The 25,774-nt window shown below is 44.6% G+C and overlaps 1 protein-coding gene across 1 annotated transcript in view; it reads right to left on the bottom strand.

Annotated features, from left to right (window-relative positions):
• PAPPA2 (pappalysin 2) overlaps window positions 1-25,774 on the bottom strand; it is a 242,117-nt gene that overhangs the window by 13,778 nt on the left and 202,565 nt on the right. Inside the window, exons 20-21 of the mRNA XM_069737803.1 lie at window positions 25,600-25,709; window positions 23,143-23,214 (exon numbers count right to left, since the gene is read on the bottom strand). Of these exons, the coding sequence (XP_069593904.1) occupies window positions 23,143-23,214; window positions 25,600-25,709 (182 nt within the window). The remainder of the gene's footprint in view (window positions 1-23,142; window positions 23,215-25,599; window positions 25,710-25,774) is intronic.

Consider the following 25,774-nt stretch of genomic DNA (forward strand, 5'->3'; position numbering starts at 1 on the left):
CTTTGGGAAGTGAGCACTATCAATCAGAAGCGGGAAGAAGGGCCCCAAGATGCAAATGAGGAGGCACAATGGTGCACCAAACTCTTGGCCATGCCAAGTTTGCACCGAAACTCCTTCACGTGCGTATGAAAAGATATTTTCTCAAGCACTGTACCAGTAACACACACTGCTAATATGGTTGTTATAGGGTTTAAGTCACCTACAATACTGTAATAGCCCATTTAAAATACATTTTGGGGTGTTGGACACCCTTTAAACCACCTGAAACCGTTAAACTGATATCTCTGTCTGCGACTAAAGTTGTGTATGCAGATCTGTGACTGTTATCTACAGAGCATGTTCCTGTTAAGTTCTTCAGTAAAGAAAAATCTATTTTTAATAACTATGGCCTCTCCTTTTACTTTGAGAGTAAGAATCTTCAAGAGCATTGGCAGACACAAACAGAAAAGGGCCCCTCTGCAATAACAATGCGGTCCAATAGCTCCTCATAATGCACAATTCATCCTGCTTTGATTTGGAGGTAGAGATGGAGGCCCACCTACCTCTTCGGCTCCTGTGAAACCGTACAGGTTACACCAGTGGAAAGCCTAACCCTAATCAAGCGATACACCATGCTAGAACAAACCTCCGCCAAGGGAGTAATAATAACAAGGGAGAAGGGGGTTGGACCATATGACCCAGGAGGTCCCTTCCAACTCTTCCATTCTATGATTCTATGAACATATGGTAACACCCTCCACACATACACAAGTAAGCTAGCTGAAAATTTCTACTCCAGTATTCACTGTAATTTAGTGTGCGATCTGCAGTGTATGCCATCTGATCCGTCTCCATCAATAATAATATGACCTAAGTAGGTGTCTGCAACATATGTCCCACTTGACAACCCAGGCCCCGCGTGATGGCTAACTGACATTTAGAAAAGAGCTTCGTAACAGACGAGCCCGACATAAAGTTCCATAATTATAATTTAAAATATTTTAATATGTCCCCAACTCTTCCATAAAATCCAATATAAAAACATTATATATGGCACAAGTCAAAATCAAATGATCCCCCAATCAAAATCTCAACTCATGTTCTACATTTCCCAGGAATTTATATTCTCTGAAAATGTTGCAAGATTTCGACTTTAAAAAGATGGTTGTGTTTAATTTCCTTTTCAAAGATCATTTGATCTCTTTGCAGAAGTAAATCACTCTCCGCGGAGCAGATTCACCAGGCACTAATGAGAGATATCACACCCTGATTTGGAAATAAATTGCCACTGAAGTCATTGACACTTAGTAAATCCCAGAACATGTGCTTATAAACCCGTCAGTTCAGCTGACATATGGCTCCGTACTTCCAAAGCTGTATTACTGCCAGAAAATCTCATCTTTGTCAGCGCGGAGAATTTTTTTTTGGAGTTCAGCAACTTCAAGAGCACAAAAACAAAAGACTTTCCGGTGATCTCATTTTGCCAGAATTAACAAAACATAAATCCTACATGAAAATATTAGAAAGGAGTTTAATGCAAATGAAGCAGACCGACCATGTGTCGGCTTAGAGTGGATTGCTCAAGAAAAAACTGCTGATGACTTTTTTTTTTAGAAAAAAAAAGTAATTTTCGTTTTTACTGGCGGTAAACAGACTTTAGTACAGTGGATTATTGTCGTCTGAGATTAGAATAATTTCATTACATCTGTGTGCACATCTTGTAGTGGAAGACATTTTCTAGTAGACCAATAAATGGGAATTGAAATTTTCAATAATAGTATAGTATATCATCCAGTTACTTATAAAATGAATATCTCATAATCTAAAAGGGGTTGTCCAGCCTTGGGGTACAAGTCTGTAGTCACTCTACTTAACTGCAGACTTGTGAATCCTCGCAGCATACACCGTGTGCATCAGGATTCTCCTGGGCCAGCACTGTGAGCATGGGCTATTTGCATACACATGGTCACATTCCAACTAGACATGCGTGGATTCACTCAATGAAAGTGAATTGAATGAAGTCGGATATGTCTAGTCGGAATGTGGCTGGGAGTTAGCAATTCGTACACTTGCAGTCATATGACCTGTTTCTGGCACTGACACAGCAGAATTGTTACAGAGTAACTGCAGACTTGTACCCCAAGGCCAGACAACCTCTTTAATATTCGTTTCATTAAAGGGGTTTTTTTCCGTCTTACAAAAATATGAGATGCTTCGTTGGCCTGTGTCTTCAACAGGAAGCTATAATGTCTTCTTTGGTCACTTGACTGCTGAAGATCAAGATTTTCTGCATTAGTCAGGTGACTGCTGAAGCCAATCACAACCTTCAACAGTTAAGTGATACTTCACTTAAAAAAAGAAGACAGTCACATCCTGTCCCTGCACAGACCATTAAAGTGACCAGCACTGGTTCCTTGGGGATGAGGTGCAGAGTCTGCCTCATTTCACTATTTTAACCACTTCACGGCCTATGACATATAGGTACATCATAGGTCATGTATCCCCATTTGTTGCGGGCTCCGGTGCTGAGCCAGCATCATTTCTGGCACACAACAGCTGATTTGATCAGCTGTTATGTGCCTCTAACAGACGCGAATGTAATCGCGAGCCACCCATGACTGTTAACTAGTTAAATGCTGCCATCAATCCCCGACAGCAGCATTTATCTCACACTTACCGGAAGTGCGTCACTAATCTCGCCCATTGGCACACCTGTCACAAGATTGTGGGGCACCGATGGGTTGGCATGACAACTGGGGTTCTGCAGAAGAACCCTGTGATTGACATTGCTGATCTGCTATGGACACCGGCACGTGACCGGCATTCATAGCAGATGATGGCTTTTGCTACACATAGATGGCCTTCAGACTAACACTGCATCAAGTCTCCTAAGGGGATGACTGAAGCAAGTGAAAAGTAGAAACAAATGTTTTTAAAAATATTTGAACAATTCAACAAATATAAAAGTTCAATTCACCCCCCTTTTGCCCCATTAAAAAAACAATAATAAATATACATATTTGGTATCACTGCATTCAGAAATGTCTGGTATAACAAGATATAAAAATATTTTTTCCGATCGGTAAATAGCATAATGAGAAAATAAACAAAACACCAGAGCTACATTCTTTGGGGTCGCCGCAGTGTAAGATGCTAGCAGGAATGCGGGATGGTGTCACGGATAGGAGGCAGATCAAGAGTTAAGGTATTTAACACAGAACACAGAACCAGTGACCCCATTCCGTCACATCTCCTCCAGTCCCTTTCCCCAGCTGTCACCTCTCACCTAACAAAAATATTCAACCTTTCCCTCACTTCCGGTATTTTTCCCTCCTCATTTAAGCATGCCATCATACATCCATTACTTAAAAAACCATCCCTCGATCAAAACTGTGCCGCTAATTATGGACCTGTCTCTAATCTTCCCTTCATCTCTAAACTCCTCGAACGCCTGGTCCACTCCCATCTTACCCGCTATCTCTCAGATAACTCTCTTCTCGACCCTCTTCAATCTGGCTTCCGCTCTTTACACTCTACTGAAACTGCCCTCACTAAAGTCTCTAATGACCTACTAACAGCTAAATCTAATGGTCACTACTCCATGCTAATTCTCTTGGATCTCTCTGCAGCATTCGATACTGTGGATCATCAGCTCCTCCTCACTATGCTCCGCTCCATCGGCCTCAAGGACACCGTTCTCTCCTGGTTCTCCTCCTATCTCTCTGACCGATCCTTCACTGTATGTTTTGCTGGTTCCTCCTCCTCTCACCTTCCCCTTACTGTTGGTGTTCCTCAAGGATCAGTCCTAGGCCCCCTCCTCTTCTCTTTGTATACTGCCCCTATTGGACAAACAATCAGTAGATTTGGTTTCCAGTACCATCTCTATGCTGACGACACCCAATTATACACCTCTTTTCCTGTTGTCACGCCGACCTTTTTAGAAAACACCAGTGATTGTCTTACCACTGTCTCTAACATCATGTCCTCCCTCTATCTGAAACTAAACCTGTCAAAAACTGAACTCCTCGTGTTTTCTCCCTCTACTAACCTACCTTTGTGTTGTGAATTCTGTGGCTGAATTCACTCCTGTGGTCACAAGTGGTATTGCAGCCTCTGGGCTTCCTCCCTCAGGTGTTTTGGTGAGCTCGTTGGCTGCCTTGCTATTTAACTCCACCTGAGTCTGTCTTCCTTGCTCCTTGTCAATGTTCCAGTGTTGGATCTGAGCTACTGCATCTTTCGTTTTTTCTGTCCAGCTGTGCTATTCTCTTTTGCTGGAAGCTCTGAGACGCAAAGGGGTGCACCGCCGTGCCGTTAGTTCGGCATGGTGGGTCTTTTTGCCCCCCTTTGCGTGGTTCTGCTTTAGGGTTTTTTGTAGACTGCATAGTTCTCTTTGCTATCCTCGCTCTGTCTAGAATATCGGGCCTCACTTTGCTGAATCTATTTCATTCCTACGTTTTGTCTTTTCATCTTGCTAACAGTCATTATATGTGGGGGGCTGCCTATTCCTTTGGGGTATTTCTCTGAGGCAAGTCAGGCTTGTATTTCTATCTTCAGGCTAGTCAGCTCCTCAGGCAATGCCGAGTTGCATAGGTAGTGTTAGGCGCAATCCACTGCTGCTTTTAGTTGTGTGAGGATAGGTTCAGGTATTGCAGTCTGCAGAGATTCCACGTCTCAGAGCTTGTTCTATTGTTTTTGGGTTATTGCCATATCACTGTATGTGCGCTGATTACTGCACACTGTGTTGCCTGATAGCACAGCATAACAGTACAAGGAGCCCAAACCAATGATTCTCAATAGAGGGAAAAAAGAAGTCCTGACATCATTTTTTTTTCCTCAGCTCTGTCTTCAGTTTTTTTTTTTTTTTCCCCTAGACATTAGAGTGCTTCAGGACACAGCTGTGGACATGGATATTCAGGCTCTGTGCTCCTCAATGGATAATCTCGTTATAAATGTACAAAAGATTCAAGACACTATTGATCAGAAATCTATGCTAGAACCAAGAATTCCTATTCCTGATTTGTTTTTTGGTGACAGAACTAAGTTCCTGAGCTTCAAAAATAATTGTAAGCTATTTCTGGCCTTGAAACCTCATTCTTCTGGTAATCCTATTCAACAGGTTTTGATTATTATTTCTTTTTTGCACGGCGACCCACAGGACTGGGCGTTTTCTCTTGCGCCAGGAGACCCTGCATTGAGTAATGTTGATGCGTTTTTCCTGGCGCTCGGATTGCTTTACGATGAGCCTAATTCAGTGGATCAGGCTGAGAAAAATTTGCTGGCTTTATGCCAGGGTCAGGATGATGTAGAAGTATATTGTCAGAAATTTAGGAAGTGGTCAGTACTCACTCTGTGGAATGAATCTGCACTGGCGGCTTGGTTCAGAAAGGGTCTCTCTGAAGCTCTTAAGGATGTCATGGTGGGATTTCCTATGCCTGCTGGTTTGAATGAGTCTATGTCCTTGGCCATTCAGATCGGTCGTCGCTTGCGCGAGCGTAAATCTGTGCACCATTTGGCGGTACTGCCTGAGGTTAAACCTGAGCCTATGCAGTGCGATAGGACTATGACTAAAGTTGAACGGCAAGAACACAGACGTCTGAACAGGCTGTGTTTCTACTGTGGTGATTCCACTCATGCTATTTCTAATTGTCCTAAGCGCACTAGGCGGTTCGATAGCTCTGCCGTCATTGGTACTGTACAGTCCAAATTCCTTCTGTCCATTACCTTGATATGCTCTTTGTCATCGTATTCTGTCATGGCGTTTGTGGATTCAGGCGCTGCCCTGAATCTGATGGATTTGGATTATGCTAAACGTTGTGGATTTTTCTTGGAGCCTTTGCGGTGTCCTATTCCGTTGAGAGGAATTGATGCTACACCTTTGGCCAAGAATAAGCCTCAGTACTGGGCCCAGCTGACCATGTGCATGGCTCCTGCACATCAGGAAGTTATTCGCTTTCTGGTACTGCATAATCTGCATGATGTGGTCGTGTTGGGGTTGCCATGGCTACAAACCCATAATCCAGTATTAGATTGGAACTCTATGTCGGTAACCAGCTGGGGTTGTCAGGGAGTACATGGTGATGTTCCATTTTTGTCTATTTCGTCATCCATTCCTTCTGACATCCCAGAGTTCTTGTCTGACTTTCAGGATGTATTTGAAGAGCCCAAGTCTGATGCCCTACCTCCGCATAGGAATTGTGATTGTGCTATCAATTTGATTCCTGGTAGTAAATTCCCTAAGGGTCGTTTATTTAATTTGTCCGTGCCTGAACACACCGCTATGCGCAGTTATGTGAAAGAATCCCTGGAGAAGGGACATATTCGCCCATCGTCATCACCATTGGGAGCAGGGTTCTTTTTTGTAGCCAAAAAGGATGGTTCGCTAAGACCGTGTATTGATTACCGCCTTCTTAATAAGATCACTGTTAAGTTTCAGTATCCCTTGCCATTGATATCTGACTTGTTTGCTCGGATTAAGGGGGCTAGTTGGTTTACTAAGATTGATCTTCGTGGTGCGTATAATCTGGTGAGAATCAGGCAGGGAGATGAATGGAAAACGGCATTTAATACGCCCGAGGGTCATTTTGAGTATCTGGTGATGCCGTTCGGACTTGCCAATGCTCCATCTGTTTTTCAGTCTTTTATGCATGACATTTTCCGTGAGTATCTGGATAAATTCCTGATTGTTTACTTGGATGACATTTTGATCTTCTCTGATGATTGGGAGTCTCATGTGAAGCAAGTCAGAATGGTTTTCCAGGTACTGCGTGCTAATTCCTTGTTCGTGAAGGGATCAAAGTGTCTCTTCGGTGTGCAGAAAGTTTCATTTTTGGGGTTCATCTTTTCCCCTTCTACTATCGAGATGGATCCGGTTAAGGTCCAGGCCATCCAGGATTGGACTCAGCCGACATCTCTGAAAAGTCTGCAGAAATTCCTGGGCTTTGCTAATTTTTATCGTCGCTTCATCTGTAATTTTTCTAGCATTGCCAGACCATTGACCGATTTGACCAAGAAGGGTGCTGATTTGGTTAATTGGTCTTCTGCTGCCGTGGAAGCTTTTCAGGAGTTGAAGCGTCGTTTTTGCTGTGCCCCTGTGTTGTGTCAACCAGATGTTTCTCTTCCGTTCCAGGTCGAGGTTGATGCTTCTGAGATTGGAGCAGGGGCGGTTTTGTCACAGAGAGGTTCTGGTTGCTCAGTGTTGAAACCATGTGCTTTCTTTTCCAGGAAATTTTCTGCTGCTGAGCGTAATTATGATGTGGGCAACCGAGAGTTGCTGGCCATGAAGTGGGCATTCGAGGAGTGGCGTCATTGGCTTGAGGGAGCTAAGCATCGCGTGGTGGTATTGACTGATCATAAGAATCTTACTTATCTCGAGTCTGCCAAGTGCTTGAATCCTAGACAGGCCCGTTGGTCAATATTTTTTGCTCGTTTTGATTTTGTGATTTCGTACCTTCCGGGCTCTAAAAATGTGAAGGCGGATGCTCTGTCTAGGAGTTTTGTGCCCGACTCTCCGGGGTTATTTGAGCCGGCGAGTATCCTCAAGGAAGGAGTCATTGTGTCTGCCATCTCTCCTGATTTGCGGAGAGTGTTGCAGAAATTTCAGGCTAATAAACCTGATCGTTGTCCGGCCGAGAAACTGTTCGTCCCTGATAGGTGGACTAGTAAAGTTATCTCTGAACTTCATTGTTCGGTGCTGGCTGGTCATCCAGGAATCTTTGGTACCAGAGAGTTAGTGGCTAGATCCTTCTGGTGGCCATCTCTGTCACGGGATGTGCGTGCTTTTGTGCAGTCCTGTGGGATTTGTGCTAGGGCTAAGCCCTGCTGTTCACGTGCCAGTGGGTTGCTTTTGCCCTTGCCGGTACCGAAGAGGCCTTGGACACATATTTCGATGGATTTCATTTCTGACCTTCCCGTTTCTCAAAAGTTGTCGGTCATTTGGGTGGTCTGTGATCGTTTTTCTAAAATGGTCCATCTGGTGCCCTTGGTTAAATTGCCTTCCTCCTCTGATTTGGTGCCTTTGTTCTTCCAGCATGTGGTTCGTTTGCATGGCATTCCTGAGAATATTGTTTCTGACAGAGGTTCCCAGTTTGTCTCGAGGTTCTGGCGAGCCTTTTGTGGTAGGATGGGCATTGACCTATCTTTTTCCTCGGCCTTCCATCCTCAGACTAATGGCCAGACCGAACGAACCAATCAGACCTTGGAAACATATCTGAGATGTTTTGTTTCTGCTGACCAGGATGATTGGGTGTCATTTTTGCCGTTGGCTGAGTTCGCCCTTAATAATCGGGCCAGCTCGGCTACCTTGGTCTCTCCATTTTTCTGCAATTCTGGGTTCCATCCTCGTTTCTCTTCAGGACAGGTTGAGTCTTCGGACTGTCCTGGTGTGGATTCTGTGGTGGACAGGTTGCAGCAGATCTGGACTCAGGTAGTGGACAATTTGACCTTGTCCCAGGAGAAGGCTCAGCTTTTCGCTAATCGTAGACGCCGTGTGGGTCCCCGACTTCGTGTTGGGGATCTGGTTTGGTTATCTTCTCGTCATATTCCTATGAAGGTTTCCTCTCCTAAATTTAAACCTCGTTTTATTGGTCCGTATAGGATTTCTGAGATTCTCAATCCGGTGTCTTTTCGTCTGACCCTCTCAGACTCCTTTTCCATACATAATGTATTCCATAGGTCGTTGTTGAGAAGATACGTGGCACCTATGGTTCCATCTGTGGAGCCTCCTGCCCCTGTTTTGGTTGAGGGGGAATTGGAGTATATTGTGGAGAAAATTTTGGATTCTCGTGTCTCTAGACGGAAACTCCAGTATCTGGTCAAATGGAAGGGTTATGCTCAGGAGGATAATTCCTGGGTTTTTGCCTCTGATGTCCATGCCCCAGATCTTGCTCGTGCCTTTCATGTGGCTCATCCTGGTCGGCCTGGGGGTTCTGGTGAGGGTTCAGTGACCCCTCCTCAAGGGGGGGGTACTGTTGTGAATTCTGTGGCTGAATTCACTCCTGTGGTCACAAGTGGTATTGCAGCCTCTGGGCTTCCTCCCTCAGGTGTTTTGGTGAGCTCGTTGGCTGCCTTGCTATTTAACTCCACCTGAGTCTGTCTTCCTTGCTCCTTGTCAATGTTCCAGTGTTGGATCTGAGCTACTGCATCTTTCCTGTGGCCTGCTGCTCTGCTGGATAAGTGTTACTTGTTTTTGTTTCCGTTTTTTCTGTCCAGCTGTGCTATTCTCTTTTGCTGGAAGCTCTGAGACGCAAAGGGGTGCACCGCCGTGCCGTTAGTTCGGCATGGTGGGTCTTTTTGCCCCCCTTTGCGTGGTTCTGCTTTAGGGTTTTTTGTAGACTGCATAGTTCTCTTTGCTATCCTCGCTCTGTCTAGAATATCGGGCCTCACTTTGCTGAATCTATTTCATTCCTACGTTTTGTCTTTTCATCTTGCTAACAGTCATTATATGTGGGGGGCTGCCTATTCCTTTGGGGTATTTCTCTGAGGCAAGTCAGGCTTGTATTTCTATCTTCAGGCTAGTCAGCTCCTCAGGCAGTGCCGAGTTGCATAGGTAGTGTTAGGCGCAATCCACTGCTGCTTTTAGTTGTGTGAGGATAGGTTCAGGTATTGCAGTCTGCAGAGATTCCACGTCTCAGAGCTTGTTCTATTGTTTTTGGGTTATTGCCATATCACTGTATGTGCGCTGATTACTGCACACTGTGTTGCCTGATAGCACAGCATAACACCTTTGCCTGACATTGCCATCTTCGTGTGCGGTTCCACCATTACTCCAAAGCAACATGCCTGCTGCCTTGGGGTCATCCTTGATTCTGACCTTTCATTCACCCCCACATCCGATCACTGGCTCGCTCTTCTTACCTGCATCTCAAAAACATTTCTAGAATTCGCCCTTTTCTTACTTTTGATTCTGCAAAAACTCTTACTGTTTCACTTATTCATTCTCGTCTGGACTATTGTAACTCTCTACTAATCGGCCTCCCTCTTACCAAACTTTCCACGCTCCAATCTGTCCTGAATGCTGCTGCCAGGATTGTTCTGTCTCCGCCATCTAATATTGTTACCCTGATTATTTTCTTGCATAATTGCAGTTTCCTCAGTATACAGTATTGATATATTCATGCCTTTATTCATCTGTGATGCTTTGGCTCCCTCTAGCGGTCAGAGTTATGTTGGCAGTTCAATCTTGTTTTTGTATTATCCATGTCTGATTCTCCTCCTCCTTTGCAATGCATTATGATAGCTCAGCCTCCATTTCCCTCCATTTTTCCTTTCACTTTCTTCAGTTTGCCTTCAAGGAAAGACGCTTCACTTTATCCCCCTTGCGATTGCATTGCCGGTATGTCTTTATGCTTCATATAGATATTCCTGCTCTATATTAGCTTAGTTTAACCAGTTGTACTCCCAGTTTAGTCACAAGCTTTCTAAATGTTATGCATAATGTATATCATGTGTATTATGTATCTGTTCTATGCCATGCACTGATTCTATGTATATCATTGTTCACAGTTTCACCGCATCAATATACCACTACGTTTAATAAAGCACAGACTCAACCACAGTCTCCTTATTGGACCCCGGTATAGCGGTTTAGCTGACTGTATAGCTACGTATGAGCCTGCCTCAGCTAGTGAGGACAGAACAGTGAAACGGCAACCATCCAACTAGTGGGATTCAAGTCACCAGCTACACAGAGACTGAATACAGCTGCAGCAATCTCTGCACAGCCAAGCACTCTCCCAAGACACCATGTCTCACAAATCACATAGGACAAGATCTGTTACTTCCGTCTCCTCAAAGACAACATCCATCAGCAGCGCGGTCGCCATTGCACGCGCAAATGCTGAAGCCGCCAAAATACGAGCGAGCTTTGCTGACCAAGAGATGCAACTTAAATTAGAAAAAGCACGCCTAGATGACGAAGAGAGAAGGTCACTCTTAGAGAGAGACGAGCAAGAGAGAAGGTCGCGTTTAGAGAGAGACGAGCAAGAGAGAAGGTCGCGCTTAGAGAGAGACGAGCAAGAGAGAAGGTCACGCTTAGAGAGAGCCGACCAAGAGAGAAGAACGCAGTTAGAGAAGGCACGTGTGGATGCCGCCTTAGAAAGCCTAGCAGCAAAAAGGGAAGCTGCCGCAGCCCTCGCCGAAGCAGAATCGCTAGAAGCCGCGCAAAATCCCAAGCTGCATAGCCAAAGCAGTACGTCGAGTCTGGAGTTTCCACTGCAAGACTCACCACAACGCACATCTCAGTATGTTAATGACCTTCCTGATCCAAACTATAACCCTGAGCCAGTACCAAAACCAGAATACGACACCTCCAGCGAAGTGAGCGAGAGTCGTCACGAGGCTCAGGACAGAAACAAACTCGAAAATGTGAGGCAAAACAACTCTGCTAATGACTACCTTGCCCCTCATCAGGTAACCAACGTGGATCACCCTGCTGACGCACCGTACATCAGGCCGAAGCAATACGACACCGGCTTGCGCCACCATGAGGACACTAACAGGTACGAACGCACCTCACATCACTATCAGGGCGACCCATCACCAGTATACTCTGCTGACAACCGGTTCACGACAGAATTTGCCAAGTTCTTCACACGACGTGCACTGGTTGCCAAGGGACTCATGAAATTCACTGACCGAGCTGAAGGTTACAGAGCTTGGAAAGCTTCCTTCCAAAATGTCATTAGAGACTTGGGGCTACAACACAGGGAAGAGATAGACCTGTTAGTCAAATACCTGGGAGAAGAGTCAGTCAAACACGCAGTAAGGATCAGAGACATTAATATAAACCGCCCTGAGACTGGCCTCAAAGAGATCTGGAAAAGGCTGGATGAGTGTTACGGCTCAGCAGAAGTAATAGAAAGAGCCTTGTTCAAAAGAATCGATGACTTTCCTAAAATATCTAACAAAGGTCTCCAGAAACTTAGAGAGCTAAGCGACTTGCTAAAGGAAGTCCAAGTTGCCAAATACGAGGACAACCTACAGGGACTTGCATTTCTCGACACAGCCAGAGGTGTTAACCCTATAGTCCAGAAGTTGCCCTACAATCTACAGGAGAGGTGGCTCATACATGGTTCCACGTACAAATACAAACACAGCGTTCCATTCCCTCCCTTCTCCGTTTTTGTTGACTTCATACACCAACAAGCAAGAATTAGAAACGATCCCAGCTTTGACTTTGCAATACCATATGCCACACCGTCACCACCTGCAAATCCACGCAGAACATCTGTGGAAGTACACAAGACTTATGTTTCTTCTCCAGGTTCTAATTACAGGTCTGCTGGCTGCTCCCAATCAGAGACAAAGGTGCAGGACCCTGACAAGCAGTGCCCACTTCATCAGAAGCCTCATCCTCTCCTGAAATGCAGAGCCTTCAGAGGAAAATCTATGCCAGATCGCAGAAGCTTCCTGAAAGAAAACGGTATCTGCTACAAGTGCTGCTCGTCCACAGCTCATCTCGCCAAGGATTGCAAGGTCAGTGTAAAATGCACAGAATGTGGCACCACAGATCATAACACCGCTCTACACCCTGGCCCAGCTCCATGGAGTACACAAAACACGCCAGCTGACAGTGAGCATGGCGGGGAGGAAAGGAACACTGATACAGCTACGCCAGAGATCACTTCACAATGCACCGAGGTCTGCAAAGGGACAATAGACAGTAGGTCCTGTTCAAAAATATGCCTCGTCAAAGTATACCCGAAGGGCCATAGAGACCAAGCTGTAAGACTGTATGCTATCTTAGATGACCAAAGTAATCGATCCATGGCTAGATCAATGTTCTTTGACCTATTCAACATCAAAGGGCCAAGCACTCCCTACTCCTTAAAGACGTGTGCAGGTACTGTGACAACAGCAGGCAGGAAAGCTACTGACTACCAGATCGAGTCTTTAGACGGACAATTCTGCCTACCACTACCTACGATCATCGAATGTAACCAGATCCCAGACAACAGATCTGAAATCCTTACGCCAGATGTAGCAATCCATCACGCTCACTTAAAACAAATAGCACACCTCATACCGGAACTCGACCATCAGGCCCAGATAATTCTGCTGTTGGGGAGAGATATCCTACAGGTTCATAAAGTGAGACGTCATATCAACGGACTCCACAATGCTCCCTATGCCCAAAGGCTAGACCTAGGATGGGTCATAATTGGCAACGTATGCTTGGGACGCATGCACGCCCCATCTTCTGTGACAAGCATGCTGACAAATACATTGGAGAAAGGACGTCCATCTCTGTTTCAACCTTGTAACAATGAGTTCCATGTCAGGGAACTGCCACACAGCATCCAACTACCTGATCATTTAATAGACTTTACTCACGACAGCAGTATAGTGTCGGGAAGCTATGAGGATCAGTTAGGGGGCACAGTCTTCCAGAGAACTAAGCAGGACAACCAAGTGGCAATGTCGGTAGAGGACAAGTTGTTCTTAGAGGTAATGGACAAGGGACTCGTTAAAGATGAGACCAACAGCTGGGTCGCACCTCTTCCCTTCAAAACCCACAGACCACGTCTACCGAACAACAGAAATCAGGCATTACAACGTTTCTCCTCTCTCCTTCATAATCTGCAAAAGAAACCAGAGATGAAGGATCACTTTTTCTCCTTCATGTCAAAGATTTTTGAAAACCGTCACGCAGAACTAGCTCCCACTCTCAAAGACTCTGAAGAATGCTGGTTCCTAGCCATGTTCGGAGTATACCACCCTAAGAAACCAGGCCAGATCAGAGTCGTGTTTGATTCCAGTGCTAAATTTAATGATGTCTCCCTGAATGACGTTCTGCTGACAGGACCAGACCTCAATAACAAACTACTGGGTGTACTTATGCGCTTCCGTAAGGATTCCATTGCCTTCATCGCTGACATCCAGCAAATGTTCCATTGTTTCCTTGTGAGAGAGAGAGACAGGAACATCCTAAGATTCTTCTGGTACAGAGACAATGATCCTACTAAAGAAGTGACAGAGTATCGCATGAGAGTGCACATCTTTGGCAACAGTCCTTCACCTGCAGTCGCCATTTACGGACTCAAAAGGTCAGCTCAGGAAGGAGAACCAGAATACGGAGCAGATGTCAGACAATTCATAGAAAAGGACTTTTATGTCGACGACTGTCTAAAAGCCATGCCTTCAAATGAGACTGCCATCAGTCTTCTCAGGAGAGCTCAGGACATGCTTGCCTGCTCGAACCTTAGGCTTCATAAAATAGCCTCAAACAGCCAAGAACTCATGGAAGCGTTCCCTTCTCAAGACCTATGTAATGGTCTCAGAGACCTGGACCTGGGGTCAGACCCCGCACCAATGCAACGCAGCCTCGGGCTTCTCTGGAATCTACAATCAGACACTTTCACCTTTCAGGTCAGCCAGGAAGAAAGGCCTTTCACACGTAGAGGCGTCCTGTCTACCATCAACAGTCTGTACGACCCCTTGGGTTTCGCAGCTCCTGTTACTATACAAGGCAAGGCCCTACTAAGAGACTTAACTAGGGAAACATCTGACTGGGATGCACCTCTGCCACCTGATAAGAGGATCCAGTGGGAAGAGTGGAAGAACTCGTTAGCGGCAGTCTCCAACTTGCATATGCCAAGACCATACACCCCTGTGCCATCTACTGAGATACAGAGCCAAAGACTGTACGTATTTGCAGATGCTTCTGTCAAAGCAATTGCCACTGTTGCCTACCTCAAAACTGTAGACTCCAAATGTCAGTGCCACATTGGTTTCGTCATGGGAAAGGCCAAACTCGCACCACAACCAGAGCACACTATACCCAGGTTAGAGCTTTGTGCCGCAGTCTTAGCCGTTGAGTTAGCGGAGTTCATCGCATCCGAAATGGATATCGACCTGACACAAGCCAAGTTCTGCTCAGACAGCAAAGTAGTCCTGGGATATATCCACAACGAAACCAGGCGATTCTACGTTTATGTCAATAACAGAGTGCTACGAATCAGGAGATCAGTTCACCCACAGCAGTGGCATTACATACCCACAGACCAGAATCCCGCAGATCATGCAACTAGAGCAGTTGACGTAAGTCGACTAGGAAGCACAACGTGGCTCTCTGGACCAAAACTATTGTACATTGAGGAATGTTTTCCAGACACCTTCGAACTTGTAGGAGTGGACTCTGATGCTGAAATCCGCCCTCAGGTGTCTACACTACATACAATGACCTCTGTTATCCAGCTTGGATCTTGCAGGTTCGACAGATTCTCAAGTTGGAAGTCACTTACTCGAGCCATTACCTGCCTGACACATATAGCTCGCTCATTCAGGACCACCAGAACTCGTGACATGGAAAAATGTAAAGGAGCAGCAAGGCTCACTCACAAAAGCCTAATCACCTTCATGGCTGAAGCTGCAACAATAATCAATGCAAGACCTCTGGTTCCAGTTCCTAACGACCCGGAGGAGCCCTTGTTATTGACTCCAGCTACTCTACTTACCCAGAAAACAGGACTGTCCAGTGCCCCTCCAGGAGGATTCGACGCGAAGGACCTCTACAAGCGCCAATGGAGACAGGTACAAAGTCTTGCAAATACTTTCTGGGACAGGTGGCGCAAACAATATTTGTCTACCCTGCAGCCACGGACGAAGTGGCAATCTACTAAACCTAATCTGAACATAGGTGATCTTGTTCTTGTGAAAGACTGTCAGATTCACCGGAACCAGTGGCCACTTGGTCTAGTTACCGCAACGTTCCCGAGCAAGGACGGCAACGTCCGCAAAGTTGAGCTAAGGATGACCAAAGGGAATGAACCGAAGACATTTTCCAGACCGGTATCTGAACTGGTCCTATTGTTGCCTTCGGAAGAAAGGAGTAGTGACATCCGTTGATGCCAGACGGGGAGTGTTCGGTCTCCGCCATCTAATATTGTTACCCTGATTATTTGCTTGCATAATTGCAGTTTCCTCAGTATACAGTATTGATATATTCATGCCTTTATTCATCTGTGATGCTTTGGCTCCCTCTAGCGGTCAGAGTTATGTTGGCAGTTCAATCTTGTTTTTGTATTATCCATGTCTGATTCTCCTCCTCCTTTGCAATGCATTATGGTAGCTCAGCCTCCATTTCCCTCCATTTTTCCTTTCACTTTCTTCAGTTTGCCTTCAAGGAAAGACGCTTCACTTCATCCCCCTTGCGATTGCATTGCCGGTATGTCTTTATGCTTCATATAGATATTCCTGCTCTATATTAGCTTAGATTAACCAGTTGTACTCCCAGTTTAGTCACAAGCTTTCTAAATGTTATGCATAATGTATATCATGTGTATTATGTATTTGTTCTATGCCATGCACTGATTCTATGTATATCATTGTTCACAGTTTCACCGCATCAATATACCACTACATAGTAACATAGTAACATAGTAACATAGTTAGTAAGGCCGAAAAAAGACATTTGTCCATCCAGTTCAGCCTATATTCCATTATAATAAATACCCAGATCTACGTCCTTCTACAGAACCTAATAATTGTATGATACAATATTGTTCTGCTCCAGGAAGACATCCAGGCCTCTCTTGAACCCCTCGACTGAGTTCGCCATCACCACCTCCTCAGGCAAGCAATTCCAGATTCTCACTGCCCTAACAGTAAAGAATCCTCTTCTATGTTGGTGGAAAAACCTTCTCTCCTCCAGACGCAAAGAATGCCCCCTTGTGCCCGTCACCTTCCTTGGTATAAACTACGTTTAATAAAGCACAGACTCAACCACAGTCTCCTTATTGGACCCCGGTATAGCGGTTTAGCTGACTGTATAGCTACGTATGAGCCTGCCTCAGCTAGTGAGGACAGAACAAGGATCATATTCCTCACCAACCGTTACACCGATGCCTCTACCTTGTGCCAGTCATTACACTGGCTACCCATCCACTCCAGAATCCAGTACAAAACTACTACCCTCATCCACAAAGCACTCCATGGCTCAACACCACCCTACATCTCCTCTCTGGTCTCAGTCTACCACCCTACCCGTGCCCTCCGCTCCGCTAATGACCTCAGGTTAGCATCCTCAATAATCAGAACCTCCCACTCCCGTCTCCAAGACTTTACACGTGCTGCGCCGATTCTTTGGAATGCACTACCTAGGTTAATACGATTAATCCCCAATCCCCACAGTTTTAAGCGTGCCCTAAAAACTCATTTGTTCAGACTGGCCTACCGCCTCAATGCATTAACCTAACGATCCCTGTGTGGCCTATTTAATAAAAAAAAAAAAAAAAACAATCAGGTTCCTCGCATCATGTTCTCATTCACTTTATGCAGTTAATAGCCCTCTGTGTCTGTACTGCTACATACTTAGGCAATTAACTGGTTCATGCAGCTTTACATGAACACCCGAGCCTTACACTATGGCCGGTCCGAATAACTAAAGCAATTGTTACCATCCACCTCTCGTGTCTCCCCTTTTCCTCATATTCTGTAAGCTTGCGAGCAGGGCCCTCATTCCTCCTGGGATCTGTTTTGAACAGTATTTCTGTTATGCTGTAATGTCTATTGTCTGTACAAGTCCCTTCTATAATTTGTAAAGCGCTGCGGAATATGTTGGCGCTATATAAATAAAAATTATTATTATTATTATAGAACAATACTCCTTGCAGAGAGTAGGTGGTTGAAGGGTGAAGGTAAGGAAAGGAGCAGAATTGGGAGGGTAGGTTAGGGATGAGCGAAAGTTCAGTAATATAGAGGTTAAACTTATCGGACTGTAGCCTTCTGATGCGAGGAAGTTCGAGGTTTCGATGGTGGCACCAACAACAGTGGCACGTGGTGTCTCAGTGTGGTCTGTGACAGGTGGGAATCTAATGGTGGAACCGACAACAGCGACGCGTGAAGTATAGTGGGTAGTACACCATGCTTAAAGGTGGCTAGCATGGGTCTGAGTCCAGTGAGGGAACCGCCGGAACAAAGCCTCACTCTGCAGTGTACACAAGACATTGGTAGAGGGGCTCTGGCCTAGCCATCCGCCTCTCTGCGTTGCACACTCAATGCAGTTTCTGCCTTCAACTAGGGTAACCTCTTAGATTGGAGGGTAGCGGGGAGCTGACAGTCGGTCATCCGCAAACAGTGGACCTATATGCAGGGGTCTGTCAAGTATGCAGTCACCATTGGGCAGAGCTTGTGCGGTACTCACTGTCACACCGGGAACAGCACCTGGCTTAGCTATGCTCTGCTGGCATGGCTCTGCACAGCTCTGCTCTGCTGGCACGGCTCTGTTCAGCTCCGCTCTGCACAGCTTGGCTCTGCACGACTTGGCTCTGCAAGGCTCTGCTCTTCATGGCTCTCTCTGTTGGCGACCTGGGCTCCTTCTATATGCCTCGTCGCCACACCGGTACCCTCTGGTGGGGGAGGCAGGGCATGCCACTCACCACACTGCGAGCTGCTGTCTGCGCTGCCCTCCGCACTGCACTCCACCGGTGCCAGACTACTCTGCTTCGTGCGCTTCCTTCTCTTATCCTCTCGATGCTGCGCCCTTTTCAGGTTCTCCCTGCCCCCTGGGACAGCAGGAAGATCTCTCTCACTAGGGCTTCCCCCAGGCTGCAAGGGAAGGTTCACCTCTGTAAAGCTTCCCCCCGGGAACAGAGGATGCAGCCCTTTCAGTTCTGGACCCGGCATGCAGGTACAAGCGGGCCGGTCTATCTCCTTACAGCAGCTTTTAAACAAAATGCCATAACAGGCAATCAAAACATTGTATCTATCTCAAAATGGTATCAATACAAATGTCAGCTCAGCGCACAAAAAAATAAGTCTTCACCAAGACGCAAATCCCGAAAAATGGAGACGTTACAAGTCTCGGAAAATGGAGCCAATTTATTTCTTTTTTTTTTAAATTTTGAAACAAATGTCACCACATAAATAAAGAATCTACACATGATTGGTTTCTGCAAACTCATAATGACACGGAGAGTCATAATGGCAGGTCAGTGTTAGCATTTAGAGAACATGGAATAAAAACAATGGTGGAATTGCACTTCTTTAGCAATTTCACTGAATAGCAATTTAGCAATTGGAATTTTTTTCCCATTTTTCAGTACACGATATGGCAAAATCAATGGTGTTGTTCAAATGTACAACTCATCCCGTAAACAACATGCCCTCACATGGCCATATTGATGGAAAAATAAAAAAGTTATGGCTCTGGGAAGAAGGGGAGCAATTAAAGTAATATAACAAAAAAGAAAATAACGGCTAAAAGCCGCAGCCAGCTCACCGACCAGACCACCAGATGTAGAGCACGAGAGTCCGTCCTGACCAAGACGCCAAGCGAATGCAATAGAAGAGATGAGGGTACACTCCAGCTCCAATAAAAGGTGAAAGTCTTTATTAATCCAAATTAAAAGAGGATAGTCCAGCGCACATAGTGGACAAGTAGATGAAAGCAATAGTCTCGGCTACGCGTTTCGATCCATGGGGATCTTAGTCATGCCTAAGCAATTAAAGTGCATGCAAAAATGGAAAATCCCAAGGTCGTGGAGGGGTTAAAATCATTCCTGCTCTTTGACAAATCCTTTAATTACATGTAAATATGTTGAAGAGAACTAATGTCTATTTTTTCATTTTTTTCTCTGTAAGTTCCATTCCTGGCTGTGGCATACAGACACTGATGAAAAATACTGATGTATAAATGAGGCCTTAGGTTGTTTTGCCACTCACTAGGCCCCTGCAACCTCATGACATCACATGAAGCCTATTTACTAGACCTCACGTGAGGCATGCGTCAAGCCATGTTGTCATGACTTCGTGGGAGTCTAGTAGATGGCAGAGGTGCCAAGGATGCAGAAGTTTGCAGAAGTAAACACTGCCACAATTGACCGAACAGGACGCTGAAAAAGGGTAATTTAAAGGGACACTGTCACCTGAATTTGGAGGGAACAATCTTCAGCCATGGAGGCGGGGTTTTGGGGTTTTTGATTCACCCTTTCCTTACCCGCTGGCTGCATGCTGGCTGCAATATTGGATTGAAGTTCATTCTCTGTCCTCCGTAGTACATGCCTGCACAAGGTGCAATCTTGCCTTGCGCAGGCATGTACTATGGAGGACAGAGAATGAACTTCAATCCAATATTGCAGCAACATGCAGCCAGCGGGTAAGGAAAGGGTGAATCAAACACCCAAAAACCCCGCCTCCATGGCTGAAGATTGTTCCCTCCAAATTCAGGTGACAGTGTCCCTTTAACTATTTTTGCTCATCTTTAGTTTTCATCTGTCAATAATTCCCCATTTTTTACATTAATGAGATGACTTTGCTAACTCTGTCCTAGGAGATACAGCAAAGCTGAAAAGCTAGATTAAGAAAACAAGAAATATCAGGAAATATTGTGTATATTGCGGTAAACAATGTGAAAACTGTAACACTAGACTTTTTTATATAGATTGTCAAAATAAATAGTAACCACCACAATTTTGATTAAATATGTTTACAGCAACAACACAGTTATGTCATTCTCTGATGATACATTTTCTGTAATTTGTGAAGGTAGCTTAAATCTCCTTGAAGTGTTCCTGTCATACAGTCGTAATAAATGTAAGTTATTACAAAATACCATAACTATAAGAAATGGAATATATGAATAGTAATAGAATGTATAGACGGCTTATTTCCCGACTCCCTAAAGAATAACTATTGTGTCTAGCTTTAAGCTTTTCCACCTTAAATTAACACCATTTACCCGAAATATTACTATTACTACTAAGCTAAAAAAATGTTTGCGATTGTACTCTAAATACCCAAGATCTATTCATAGTCATCTAGAAAATGACTTTACCTTGACCTAGTGAATTTCTCGAGGCATGGCTATGCTCTCCTTGAGGAAACATGGACAGGAAAAGCAATGAGATCTTTTTCAAATATGGGTTTGGAAGGCATAATTTGTTTCTATTTTCAAAGTTTTTCTTGCGTTTTCAAGGCCAAAATGTATAATATAAAGTTTTTCTATTATATTTTAAATCAGTTTCTTATTCTTTAGCCTGCCTTTAAAAAATGGTCCTCAACAGGTCAGTGATAAGATAAGGTTAAGTTCCTACTTTGAATATTTGGTGAGTTTTTGATGTTGCAGACTTTCCGCATCATTCCTGCACCTATTGGTTACAGTAGGTTACTCGCATTATTTTCGTTGCATCTTTTAGGGTGCTTATATCGCTTTTTTGACTCTGCAATTTTTCTCGCTTTTTGGTGTGTCGTGTGTTAAATTTGTTTTTGATGCTTCGTGGTATTTGGCTGTTACAAAACTTTATTAATACAGTTCTATGTGGATTACATGTGTTTTTAACTGTAGATTTTCTGCATCTAATGCAACTCTATGGTGAAAATCTGCACATAAAACACAGCGTACCCGCAACAGAAATTGGCATGTGCGGATTTGAAACATGCACTTCAGATCAGTTTATGCTGTATAAAAAAAAAATGTACAGTGGACATGAGATTTCTATAAATCCCATCCACTTTGCTGGAACTATAAGGCCACATTCATACGTTCAGTATTTGGTCAGTATTTTACCCCAGTATTTGTAAGCCAAAATCAGGAGTGGGTGAAAAATGTAGAAGTGGTGACTAGTGTTGAGCGATACCGTCCGATACTTGAAAGTATCGGTATCGGATAGTATCGGCCGATACCCGAAAAATATCGGATATCGCCGATACCGATATCCGATACCAATACAAGTCAATGGGACATCAAGTATCGGAAGGTATTCTCATGGTTCCCAGGGTCTGAAGGAGAGGAAACTCTCCTTCAGGCCCTGGGATCCATAGGGATGTGTAAAATAAAGAATTAAAATAAAAAATATTGATATATTTACCTCTCCGGCGGCCCCTGAACTCAGCGCGGGTAACCGGCAGGCTTCTTTGTTCAAAATCAGCGCTTTTAGGACCTGAGAATCACGTCCCGGCTTCTGATTGGTCGCGGGCCGCCCATGTGACCGCCACGCGACCAATCACAAGCCGCGACGTCACCGCAAGCTATTAGCGCGCTCATTTTTGAAAAATGAGCGCGTTAATGACTTTCAAAGACGTAGCGGCTTGTGATTGGTCGCGGCCACGCGACCAATCACAAGCCGCGACGTCACCGCAAGCTATTAACGCGCTCATTTTTAAAAATGAGCGCGTTAATGACTTTCAAAGACGTAGCGGCTTGTGATTGGTCACGCTCTTTGAAAGCCATTAACGCGCTCATTTTTAAAAATGAGCGCGTTAATAGCTTGCGGTGACGTCGCGGCTTGTGATTGGTCGCGTGGCCGCGACCAATCACAAGCCACTACGTCTTTGAAAGTCATTAACGCGCTCATTTTTCAAAAATGAGCGCGCTAATAGCTTGCGGTGACGTCGCGGCTTGTGATTGGTCGCGTGGCGGTCACATGGGCGGCCCGCGACCAATCAGAAGCCGGGACGTGATTCTCAGGTCCTAAAAGCGCTGATTTTGAACAACGAAGCCTGCCAGTTACCCGCGCTGAGTCCAGGGGCCGCCGGAGAGGTAAATATATCAATATTTTTTATTTTAATTCTTTATTTTACACATCTCTATGTATCCGATACCGATACCCGATACCACAAAAGTATCGGATCTCGGTATCGGAATTCCGATACCGCAAGTATCGGCCGATACCCGATACTTGCGGTATCGGAATGCTCAACACTAGTGGTGACGTATTTCTATTATACTTTTCCACTGATTGTTCCACTCATAATTTTGGTTTCCAAATACTGATGGAAAATACTGAACAAACACTGAATGTGTGAACGTGACCTTAGACATTTTTTTACACTGCGAAAATACGCTTTCAATAACTCAACAAAAACTCATCATGTGAACTTATCTTTGGAACGTAGCCACAGGTTGAGCTTTTGGTGAGTTCTCACCCTGGTTATTTTTGAAAAAAAGTAAGGAATTTTACTTAATAGGTGCAGGAAATCTGCAACATCAAAAACTCACCAAAAAAGCCCATTGTGGGAATGTAGCCTAAATGTTCAAATTGGCCTACAACTCTATTAGTATTCATACGTCTAGTTAGTGATGATTTGGTCTACACATTGCAAACTGCTCAATTTGGTTTTGTCCAAAAAAACTCAAAAACTTAAAATGGTGTGAATGTTAATGTAAAGTGTAATTCTGTAGAGTGCATTGATATTTAGTAAATGGTTGTGCAATAATGGCGGTCTTACCTCACAGGATGGGATACAGTGCAAAGATGAAGGATCTGGGTACCACTGTAGAATTCCTATGCACATAATGTCCTGACAATAAAAATGGCAAATAGTCATATACTATACATTGGTAAAGGTTACAACTACTCTAAATAAATTTCCATTAATATTCTGACTTCCAACATAGACAAACTTACCAGTTGGTGAAGATTTACTCCAAAAGTGTTAGAATCCTGACTCAATCTGCACTAAAAACTGGAGTACAGGCCTTGTTTTGGATTACACAACTTTTCAGCTCCAAATTTGTCTTTATCAAGCTTGACAAAAGACTCGTTTAGGGTTGAAAAATTTAACATGGAGAGGATTTTCATTATTGATTGCTGTGGTCATCTCTCTTGTAGGTGTCTGGAAGTCCCAGTGGGTCAGCCAGGGATTTTGATCTGCAGAAACTTGGTTACTTGTTTTTCTATTATGCTCTTGTGCTGCTGTATCTCCTTGTGTACAGGTTTCTCTGGATTATGGTATTTAGGCACTTTTTGGGTCTAACAAGAAATATCTAAATAAGGCATTCTGGCTTAAAATGTGCCAAATTTCAACAAAAATCTTGAAGTAATATATTGGCCAAAAGTAAGCCAAAGAACAGGTGGTGTAACGAAGAGAAATGTGTCTAAGGCTACTTTCACACTAGCGTCGGATTTGGCCCATCGCATTGCGTCGGGCCGAGATTCCGGCGCTATCGTTTGTCGCGCCGCACAACGGGTGCAGCGGATGCATTTCTCTGGCGCATCAGCTGCCCCATTGTGAGGTGCGGGGAGGTGGGGGCGGAGTTCCGGCCGCGCATGCACGGTCAGAAGAAGCGGTCCGTCGGCAGCAAAAAACGTTACATTTAACGTTTTTTGCTCCCGGCGGTCCGCCACAACACAGTGCAACCGTCGCACGACGGTTGCGACGTGTGACAATACGTCGCAATGCGTCGGTAATGTTACTCTATGGGGCAACAACGCATCCTGCAAACAACTTTGCAGGATGCGTTTTTTCCCCTAAACGACGCATTGCGACGTATTAAAAAAAACGCTAGTGTCAAAGTAGCCTAACATGACTAGCAAGATTCCCAAATATAAGACAAGTGTGCCAGATAGGTGACTTTTTAATTTAGGACATCCATTAGATTTCCTATTAAAAGGGGTTGTCCGGCCTTAGAGTGACTGTAGACTGGTGAATCCTCACAGTGCATGCCCTGCACACTGTGAGGATTCTCTGGTGCTGGAGCCAGGAGCACAAATGGTGGTCATCTGAACACAAGTAAGCGATTTGAATACTACTGGCCACATTCCGACTAAACTTTTTGACCTCGCTTAATACACTTGCCCCGTGCCCATCTAGTTGGCATGTGACCTCACGTATTCAAAGAAAATACTTGCGGTCACGTGCTCGCCACCCTTGGTGCCAACACCAAAGAATCCTCACAGCGCCCAGTGCTGTATATGACTCCAGACTTGTACCCTAAGGCCAGATAACACCATGGATCAGTGACTACAGTGTAGATATGTAGCTAAATAGGTTGCAGAGATACCAGTCAAAATCAGGTCCTGGTGCCTAAGGATATACAAAGGCCCCTCGTAGGAAGACACTAGTATTATACATTGCATTAGGCAAGAGGGGGTTTCTGCTTCATATTTTGCATTAGACTAAGTTAGGGAACGTCAAGTTATGATTATTTCCATGGGTGCTATTGCAACCACTTAAAATAGACCTTTCACTGGAATTTTTAATTTAAACTGAGTGCCTCCGCCGATTAGCGCTTCTCCATCGGTTCTGGCACTTTTTTTCTGTTCTTTGCCTCTCCGTTCCAAAGTGACATTATAAGCCCTTGTAATAATTGTGAAAATTTTCCCCTCAACCAACCGGGAGGATACCACAGAACTGCTCTGGGGGCATTTGCTTTTTCTTTTCTGCTATTGGCCAATCAAAACATGGCCACACCCACAGAGAAGTTATGTGGTTTATGCCCAGTTGGCTGATGGGAAAGTTTACATGTTTATTACTAGAGGGCATAACTTTGGAGGGACATATCCTTGGAGGGACACAGAAGGAAAAGAAAAACTGTTCCAGAATCAGTGGAGCAGCAGAAATTGGGGGAGTGCAGTGATGAGTTATTCAAGGAGGTGTGATAAGGATATCCCTCTTAGGTGATTATCCAAAACGTTTCATGCTGTTAGATCTTTGACATTTATAAGTTTTGATGTTTACTGCTTAAGTAGATCATCCAATAGAAACCCTAGCGTAAAACACAATAGTATAGAAGAAAATGCTGTAGCCGGGCCCTGCTGAAAATGACCATCTGTCCCCACATTATACTGCTCTCAAGTGATCAAAAATCTGCTGACAAATTCTCTTTAAAACTTTACCAAAAGAATAATAAGTGATACTGAGAATATCATATTTATTAATTTATATGGAATGATGACTTCGCACCTGCACCTTGGTAGGATTCATCCAGTGCTCTACGGTATCTGCCGTCATGCTCTTGGGAAGGATTACTGGCTCATTTGGTGGGTAGTTGCAATAGGCTGTGCAATTAGCCCCTGCGGGAAGATGATACCAACACAATCTTTTTTCTTTCCAAAAATTTGCTTAAAATCAAATATAA

Source organism: Ranitomeya imitator, chromosome 8 (assembly GCF_032444005.1).
Source record: "Ranitomeya imitator isolate aRanImi1 chromosome 8, aRanImi1.pri, whole genome shotgun sequence".
Taxonomy (NCBI): Eukaryota; Metazoa; Chordata; class Amphibia; order Anura; family Dendrobatidae; genus Ranitomeya; species Ranitomeya imitator.